At 35.1% G+C, this 10,122-nt stretch overlaps 1 protein-coding gene across 1 annotated transcript; it reads right to left on the bottom strand.

Annotated features, from left to right (window-relative positions):
• Positions 1 to 2,111: 2,111 nt before the first annotated feature.
• On the bottom strand, positions 2,112 to 5,437 carry LOC125059378 (UDP-glycosyltransferase UGT5-like). Its single transcript, XM_047663782.1, has 4 exons — positions 4,550 to 5,437; positions 4,012 to 4,234; positions 3,119 to 3,338; positions 2,112 to 2,537 (listed from the first exon to the last, which is right to left on the bottom strand). Exons 1-4 carry the CDS (start codon positions 5,372 to 5,374, stop codon positions 2,261 to 2,263), a joined length of 1,545 nt encoding a protein of 514 aa, XP_047519738.1. The 5' UTR covers positions 5,375 to 5,437; the 3' UTR covers positions 2,112 to 2,260.
• Positions 5,438 to 10,122: the final 4,685 nt, after the last annotated feature.

The raw sequence follows: 10,122 nt of genomic DNA, 5'->3' as shown, positions 1-10,122 counted from the left end.
TACAAATAATTAATTACAATTAAATAATCAAAGACTGGAAAAGGAGTCATTATAGTCAATAAAGTTCAGTTTACATTTGAAAAATTAAATAAATAGATATTTATTATTATTCTCTTACATTAAGTCTAACATAAATTCTATTATTATTCGAATGTTGTTTTTAAATTATGTCCAATGCCGTAGCATCTTCCGTGGGCAACTTCATTCTGTTAATTTTGTGTCACGGTGCGCGCGCATCGTAAAATTTCATTCTCATCAATTTTTCATAACGCGCCTAAAGAAGTATAACTTCAAAAATAAAAGAAAAATATGGGTGAAAGAGTATTTACTTTTGCGAGAAAAATTATCAAATATGCAAATACTGAGTGTTTTGGAACCATGTGACTTAAGAAACTACCTTAGAGTAGGAGTTGCCGAGTTTTCAATGTCTATTGAAATTAGTTACTCCATACATTCAAAAAGAAGATACGGTTCTTAGACAAAGTGTCAGTGCTAAACAAAGATTGGTAGTTACTTTAAGATTCCTGGAAACGGGCAACTCCTGTCAAGACCTAAGGTCATCAATAAATCAATTATTAATAAATCAATCAATAATTCAGCCATAAATATGGCATGTCTCGGTACAAATTGATAATATTGAAAAGTACTTTTTTTTCTTGCGAACACGCCATGGTGCACGCGGCCATAGAAAACAAACATGTACGAACGTCTTTGCTCTGCGGCTGCCACGCGCTGACTGAACGGTTAAGCGTGCTAAGTCTTATTACACTACGCGGTATTCAGCAAGTAAGCAAGTAAGCACCGCCGAACCCATTCGGTCAGTCTAATTAGACAGGCTAACTTGCTAACTCTTATTACATTATGCTAAATCTTAGTAAGACTGTCTGAATACCACGTAGTGTAATAAGCGCTTAAGGGACACTATGACGCCATGCACACGACGCCGGCGCTAGAGCCGGTTTTCCGCGCAACCGGGCACGGTGCTCGCCGCGTCTACGCCCGGTGCGCAGTGGAGTATGGCAGTGTATGAGCGCATGTACACGAGTCGTGAGAGGGTCGTGGGCATGAGCCGTAATGCCTCGCTAAGAGAATTATTTAAAGAAATCAGTATTTCAACACCGCCTCCCGGCAACATCAAGAGCCAAATAATAATTCTGTGCTAAAACAATTAATCAAAATAATGCCAATTCCCTGTTTGGACGTTATGAGACATCATATTAGTTTATCACTTGCCAATACATCATACCCTATACCGTAGCTTAGACGGTAACTCTGCTCCAATTATTTGATAGTGTCTTCACCTACTAAGAAAATACTTTTTTATCGTTCCTTAATTCCACTGCACTTTTAAATGTAAAAAAAGTGTTAATCATGAGACTAACTCAGAACAAAATGACAAATACGACGATAACCGCTACTACCGTGTAACTTGTGTTAGCTTTTAATGTTTATTTATTTAATCAAAGATATATAATAATGTTCTTTAAGTTTATTCATTCTGTGGTTTTACGGAACTGACGTCAAATTTTTGCACGGAAAGGGATCGTGTCGGAGTAGGGTGAAAGATATAAAGCAAGCTGTAGCATATGCGCACGAGTTATTCGTTGAAACACTGAAGTTATATTGTAATAATAATAATGTTATATAGCAATCAGTGAAGTAGAGTAAATGTACAAAGGAAATTATAGTGCAACAAATGATCAACAGATTGTTTCCATTTTTCGTTTTTTTTTAGTTTACACTTATATGAATCCGATTTGATGCAAGTCATTGGGTTATCATTCTCCAAATAAGGAAAAAAAGTTTGTGTGACTAGTGATTTATGAACAAATGAAAAAAAACAAAGACTGTTATGCGTTAAAAAATATAAACTTAAAAAAATAAGGTACAACCTAATATATTTAAATATTTCTTAGTAAATAACAAACAAATATACAGTATTTACAATTTTCTTAACCTACATAGCAATAATAAAAAAAAATTAAAACAAATTTATAAAGTTTGATCCCTGTGGCAGTCTACCTTTAACACTGGCAGCATTTCCTCGCTATTTTGCGATACTTATTCGTTGAGCGAGGAAAGCTCTGGGCAATATAAAATTAAAAAAAATATGGGGCTCGCTAGTAATTCTACGTATTCTTTACAAATGTAACGTGAACATATTATGAACTTAATAATAAAATAAATTACGTTGACTTGAAGAACATACTTAATTTAATCTAATTAAGATTTTGTATTTCACTGAATTTTAAATATCCCCTTAATATTTTTTTAGTTTCTGCTTCGTTACAAAACTGATATATATGAAGTAAAAAACCGCTACGACTAGCGCCAATGAAAGCAGAATAAGAGATGCTAATTTTAGTACAAATTCTACTTCATAGTACTCAATCCAGGACATATTAGCATTCGCAGATCGAAGGTGCTTCGCGCCTCCGTGGCGCAGCACATACTCTGTCCACCACACTGCGCGATCTAATGCACTCTGTGGCTGATCCTCCATGAGTGACCGGAGTTTTACTGTGTTTTCCCTGTACCTGTAAGTTAATTCTACAGTAAATCGATATATTTTTTTTTTAGAGCAGTTTTGGACTAGCTTCAGCATCCCTGAGGTCGTAGGTTTGATCCCCGGCTGTGCACCAATGGACTTTCTTTCTATGTGCGAATTTAACATTCGCTCGAACGGTGAAGGAAAACATCGTGAGAAAACCAGCTTGCCTTGGACCCAAAAAGTCAAACGGCGTCAGATACAGAAAGCTGATCACCTACTTGTCTATTACATTACCAAATGCTCATGAAACAGATACATAAATCTGAGGCCCAGACCTAAAAAGTTTGTAGCGCCATTGATTCAAATCGATTTATTTAACTTGGCTAAACTAGAAGGGAATTATGAGGATGTATATACGGTCGGTCCAATTTAATAATTATTACTCAATATGATATCAGAAAGATTCGTTATAAGGGCACTGTTACATGAAGATTTTAATAACACAAAATAATAAAATAATCATTGATATAAAGACCATATAAAAAGTACCAGATCTTTAAAAGCCGGGTGCAGAAAACAAAACAATTCCGAATTCTATTCTTTGAATTGACTTATTAATGAACGTACCTGGTATCATTTATAACAGTATGAATAGCTGTTTCTAATTCTTCTTCAGTGAGGGACTCCATGTCAAGTTTCATACCAATTTTGAAATAAACATATTTTTCTGAATTAAACCACTGGTCTCCAAGCATCGGCACTCCTATTGTTGGTACACCAGCAGTTATAGCCTCGTCAGTAGACTGCAAACCACCTTGCGTGATGAACAGTTTTACATTTGGATGTCCTAAAACATATCGAAATAACTTAAAAACAGATTTTTTATACCTGCGATCTATTGCTATGTTTATATTGTAACAGAAAAGAATGGAAAATAAAATCAGCAAATATTGATTATAGAATAAACTGAAGTATATTTTATCTATACATAATTTTATTTACACTTCCGCGACATTGAACTGACATATACATTATGTAACGAATTTGCGATTACATTCCCTAAAAGGTTATTTCTTAAATGTTTAAAACTATAGTCGTATTTTTAATTAGACGAAGTCAATTGACGTTTACGGTGTTATCAAGTTTTTAATGAAATAAAAATAGTGTTGTGACAAAGTAAAAACCCCTGAATTAATAATCGGTGATGGCACTAGTCGCTGCGCCGCGCTTTGTAAAAAGACGTCAAAAAACTGATTGTAGTTACATAGTACTAGTACCTAACTTATATCAGAGCACTTTTATACAATTTTGAAATAGAAATAATATTCTTTTATTGTTTGAAATGATTGACTATTCACACTCATTGTTCATTCTGATTGAACAAGAACTGAACGCATCACTATTACTTTAAATGTGGCAATATTATTTTACAAAGTGACATTAGCTACAGTCAGTTGGCTTCGTCTAATTAAAAATACGACTATAAATATTTACCAGACGGCGGGAACTTCATTACTTACTTAATAAATCTGATTGTGGCAGCCATTTTGATATCTTGATGTTTTCCGATTTACCGGGTAGTTCTGTTTTTTCCCATTTCCATAATACATCGTACTTTAATTTAGCAAACACCCGAACAAATAATCGTATCCTATCAGGAGATAAAATTGACGAGAGAACGTTGGAACCAAAACTTAAGTAAATCACGCCGTTTTTGGATGAGTCGAGATAATTTTGAAGCTCCTGAAAATTATATTTGTTAGAAGATATTTAGTTGTTAAAGTTTTATACAAGAGACTCGCCCCGGTTTTACATGGGCAACCGTAACCCGTAAAATAATATATTTAAAATGTTGCATACACAACTAAAGAAACAGAAACCTGGTTTTTAGGTTTTACCTCATAATTTTTTCTCTCCACAAGAACCTTCCTCGGAGTTCAATGAATAAAAAAAATATAAATTAATTATATGAATTAGTGCTTTTAACTTTAAACTACAAACACATATTATAGCTTTTCATTTTTCTTTATGTTTTATACAGCGTATTTAAGTACTTACCGTAGGTAAAGGTTTTCTTTGGTTTTTATAAATACCCCAAATTGTAATGACATTAGGCGGTAGAGGTTGGTTACTTATCCACATTGGATGAACGTTCACAAACATCATATCAATATTATTATTGATTTCCTTGAAATCAGGCACATTTTTTCCCAAGATCTGTCGCCAAAGATTACAATCATCTATTTCCATTGATGACCATAGTCTTCGAAGAAATAAGTTTTTGTATAACTCTTCAGCTTTCTCCCAAAATGTAAGATTATATGTTCTTTGTTGAACTAGTATTGGAAACAAAAACGGGTGCGTTGCAGCACCTACAGCAATATCTTCATTTCCAAACATACCGTATGAACTTATTAATATTACTGGAGCTTTAAATATGTGAGAATAATAATAAGCGTGTGTTTGCCAGGCTTCGATGAATATCAAATCAAATTTTTCTTGTCCGTTGATTAGATCTTGAATTCGTTGATGCCTTAATTGAACAGATGCCAACTTAGTATTCATAGCTATAAAACTCTCAATCTGTGCGAATATATCAGATTTCTTTCCCAATTTAACATTGTATGTAAAACTTTCCTTTATGACTCTGTATGATACATCACGAACATCTATTTCTGTAAAGTTTTTTGGAGAGTTGGCGGTAGAGTATATCGGATCTGGTGTTATGATTGTTAGATCATGTCCTCGTCTTGCTAATTCTTGCATTAATGGTCTAAATACAACTTGATGGCTTACAGATGGAGTTGGAAATACCGCGAGGATCCTTGCTGTATTTGTTACTGTCAATACATACGATAATACCAAAATTGTTAGAGTATACATTGTAAAATTACTAATTCTGTTGTCACTGACTTCACTTCACGTCTTATACTACGATAGCAAGGGGTTAGATTGGCCTTTTATCTGTTCAAGACCACGTGGTGTTTTAATTGGGCATAATCTCTACCGCAGATAACAAACGTATATGTTATTTTATATATGATGCGGATCAACGCGGATATTCTACAAAATCTAGTCCATACGTCGGATGGTCCCTCCATCTGCACCCTTGATTTGAGAACTGGCAATATATAAAATAGTAAATATAAATTTATATGATTATAAATTTTTTCGAATTATCTTTCTAAGTGCGCAAAATCTAACTAATTTTGAAGTTCTACTTTTTTTGGCGCGTTAGGGTAAATTATGAGAGTAAATTTTTACGATGCACGCGCACACCTTCACAAAAAACCGACACCCTGAATAGCTGTTCAAACGTTCTTCGGTAAAACAGTCTCTATTTTATCGACAAGTTTCAATTTCTGTCATCGCATAGTGTTTTTGAGAGTCGTGTTTATTTAAACCAAAATAATGATTTCTATACGACAAAACTCGTTCCAATGTGATAAAAACATAGTGTTTATTGTAAAATATCATGATTAGTTTATATTATATCGTATCGATTGGAAGTGACCATTAAAATGGACAATAAATATACAATTCGAAGAGGGAAACGTCCCTCTAAAGTGCGTGAAGAAAATTATTATTACATAAGTACACTCATGTTTTTTTATAAGGACAGTACAATCACAGTGAGATAAGTAACATTTGATATCGTTTATCCTATATTATTGTAATTGTAACGTTATCACTTTTATAACCGAGATATTCATGTCGTTGTTATTTAATATCTATAACCGTTCCATAACTCAAAATATACTTTTATAATAATTAATTTACATTAGTCAGCATGATATGGCATGATACTGTAGTTTTTATTTAACTTCCTAGATTAGATTTGTCTTGAAAACTAAGATAATTTGTTGATACGAGAATATTATATTGGGTGTTTTTTTTAGAGGTATAGAACTTTAAATTGCAATAAAACAACGATGGATTATTGGACTGACATGATTTTTTTTTTATTTGAAAGATAATCTTGTGGCAATACATTTTAAATATGATTTCTGGCATATAACTGCCACGGCTGGCTCGGATATAGTCCAATCTGGACGTCCAATTTTCCCGTCCGTTGTTCCCGATTTTCATAAGCGAATTTTGTTTAGCGATGAAGCACACTTCTGGTTAAATGGCTACGTCAACAAACAAAACTGCCGCATTTGGAGTGAAGCTAATCCTCAAGTGTATGTCGAAACACCGTTACATCCAGAAAAACTGACTGTTTGGTGCGCTTTATGGGCTGGTGGCAGTATTGGTCCATACTTCTTCAAAAACGATAATGGCGATAGGTATAGAGACATGATTACTAACTTTTTCATTCCTGAATTGAACAATCATGATGTCCAAGAGCTGTGGTTTTAACAAGACGGCGCAACATGTCACACAGCTCGTGCCACAATCGATTTACTGAAAGACACCGCCTAATTTCACGTTTTTGACCTGTGAATTGGCCTCCAAGATCTTGTGATTTAACACCGCTAGATTATTTTCTGTGGGGCTATGTAAAGTCATTGGTCTATGTGGATAAGCCACAAACGCTTGACCATTTGGAAGACAACATTCGCCGTGTTATTGCCGATATACGGCCACAAATGTTGAAAAAACTCATCGAAAATTGGACGTCCAGATTGGACTATATCCGAGCCAGCCGTGGCAGTCATATGCCAGAAATCATATTTAAAATGTATTGCCACAAGATTATCTTTCAAATAAAAAAAAAACATGTCAGTCCAATAATCCATCGTTGTTTTATTGCAATTTAAAGTTCTATACCTCTAAAAAAAACACCCGATATAATAACTAAATATTAACAAAATAAGCTAATCTAAAACTAAATAAAAAGAGTCACATGATTATCGTCAGTCTCCACGACGAGCTGGAGCTCCCTCCCATAGCCCAATGGGGGAAGTGGGCGTCCACACGTCATTTCGATAAAGCTAAACATCATCCCAACGCGTTGGTACGTAAAGGTATCAATTGTCCTAACAGATCCGGATCCAATCACCGGATCAAATAATAAACAACATCAGACAATAATAAAAAACTGCCTAATAAAAGGCGTGGACCTTTGCTTCCTACTTCGCTCACTCCAGTGAGCTTCCATCCAACTGCATCCCAGCTGTCCGCTAGGGGGCATGACTGGTGGCAACAACTGGTAGCGGCAGTCGTCTACCAGGAGGCGTGACTGCTTGCGCCGACGGGACACCTAACAATATTTACCTGCCATACGCTAGGGAGCGCAACTTGCAAAGCAACCATTAGTCAAGGAGCTAGTTATCATCTTCAACACCCTGAGGGCGGCAAGCCTTCTTCGAAATAGTCTCGTCGCAACGGTCATCGATGTGATGTGTTCGTACATCTAGCGTCGGAATTATCTAAATCTAAACAATGGCAACTCTGAATAATAGTCAACACGGTTTTATTAAACTGTTAAACGTGCTCATCAGAATTTCCGAAAAACACCTAAAGACAGACTTGCCAAAGAAGGTAACTAGTCTGGCTATAAATACTGTTACACAAAAACATACATTTTTTGAACTTATTAATTTAGAACACGTATATTATTTTAAAACTTCTTTCATTTTACGCCTTCTGGCACAAAGTGGGTATGGAGCCGTCGCGACGGTCATATTCCAGACACTTCAAAGGCTTGGTATTAGCAGTTTTATTATTATATTCGTATATCGTACTATCAACAGATACAACAACACTTATTCTGTCGAAGAGCAAAAAAGATCGGGCCGCCACGTGCTGTTAGAACTACAAAGGCTGATAATGCTTTTAAAGCCAGAATTTGTCGAAACACCCATTAGGAAACAAAAATCTTATCGCGAGAAGTGAAAATACCCGCTAGGACTCTATCGCATATTATTCATGAAGTCCTGAAACTCGGTGCTTATCGTCGCTATATAGGACATGCCCTAAATCAATCTTTACAATTAAAGAGAGTGGATCGATCAAAACGCATTTTATCGCGATATGTGAATGAAAAGCACAGAAATATCCTCTTTACCGATGAAAAAATTTTCACGATTGAACAACACTAGAATAAGCAAAATGACACACACACAGTTGACTCACAGTTCTAAAGAAGGTGCTCAAGTGGTCGGAAAGGTACAACGTGGTCGTCATCCTGGGACAGTGATGGTGTCATGGGGCGTGTCTTATCTAGGAGTCACAAAACTACATTTTTGTGAAAAAGGAGTGAAAAGTTCAGCAAAACTGTATCAATATACACTCTTGGATCATGTTGAAAAACCTTTCAGCAATACACTTATTAAAAATATACCGTGGACTTTCCAGCAGGATTCTGCACCTGCACACAAGGCACGAACTACCCAAGCCTGCGTTAAAACCAACGTTCCGGACTTAATAATACTTGCCCTTATTTAGCCCTGACCTGACCTGACTTCAAATTATGGTCATCATCTTCTTCATATGGTCAGATATCAGCCTAAAATTACAGCAATTATTGCGTGCCAACAATAATTATACTAATTTTGTATTATCCGTAATGTCCTCAATATCATTGGCTTAGCTAAACGGACGGAATAAGAATAATTATATTAGATGGTAACAAAGGCGGTAATTATTGTTCATAATGTTAAGACGGGGTTGTGGTTAGATATTTAATCAATTTCAATTAACATGATGACACTATCTCAAAGCAGATAGAATAGTGGATTGGGTGATTATCAACCGATGCGTTCAAATGCACCAATGGATCTGTTAATATACGCAATTTACATTGAGCGGTATTGTCCTAGTGGCTTGATTTTCTATCTATGTGAGTATTTAACAATCGCTCGAACGGTGAAAGAAAACATCGTGAGGGAACCGGCTTGCCTGTGCCAGGACACAGGAGGCTGATCACCTACTTGCCTATTATATTGACAAATGATCATGAAACAGATACAGAAGTCTGAGGCCCAGACCTCAGAGATAAAATAAATAATATAGACTTTCGATGACTTTTTTGATCCTGATCAAGAATTAACGCAATATCACCCCAACGGTTTCATTTTGTAGGCGTTATAGCAACATAACGAACGGCTGATATATATATATTCTGCGTTTATATAGTAATACTACTAATAAATTATTATAACATATTATAATTAATGCTAATATTAAACATAATGATCGTTTTAGTTCGTTCATGAAGGTGTTAAATTCTTTGGCTATTGAACGTTGTGAGACGGCTTGAAGCTACAATAAACAGCTTGTCACAACGATTATTAATTTTTTTCTTATATGAGTCTTGTATACTCTAGTTATATCATTCTTATCAATTGGGAAGTGCTCATTAACGCTTATCATTTCAAAAATTGTTTCACATACTTCGGCTCCCAATATTTGGGTTAACATTTTATATTATTTAATGGCTATAAACCAACTCAGATTTAAATTCGTGCGTTCAAACCCCCTGCGTTCTAACTTAAGGTTTTTTATACATGCAATTAATAAACGACCACCTCCTTGCTAATAGAGAAACAGATATAAAACTAATATGGATAGTTGTAGTGCCCTCTCTTTTAGAGCAATTTAATAATGTGTCCAAAAACATATAATTCGGTAACTGCAATTTCCTTGAAGATATTTGAATTGCAATAACTATGGTTATATAAGTT

The sequence above is a fragment of the Pieris napi genome, chromosome 19, assembly GCF_905475465.1.
Source record: "Pieris napi chromosome 19, ilPieNapi1.2, whole genome shotgun sequence".
NCBI classification, from domain to species: Eukaryota; Metazoa; Arthropoda; class Insecta; order Lepidoptera; family Pieridae; genus Pieris; species Pieris napi.
Note: the sequence above shows the minus strand (reverse complement) of the source record. Positions and strands in the feature narration are given on the sequence as shown.

Excerpts from the sequence above, each read along its gene's own strand:
- LOC125059378 (XM_047663782.1), bottom strand. The coding sequence starts at position 5,374 with ATGTATACTCTAACAATTTTGGTATTATCGTATGTATTGACAGTAACA. Across the intron at positions 3,339-4,011 it reads GCCACAATCAGATTTATTAA|GACATCCAAATGTAAAACTG; the intron begins GTAAGTAATGAA and ends GATATGTTTTAG. Across the intron at positions 2,538-3,118 it reads ACTGTTATAAATGATACCAG|GTACAGGGAAAACACAGTAA; the intron begins GTACGTTCATTA and ends ATTAACTTACAG.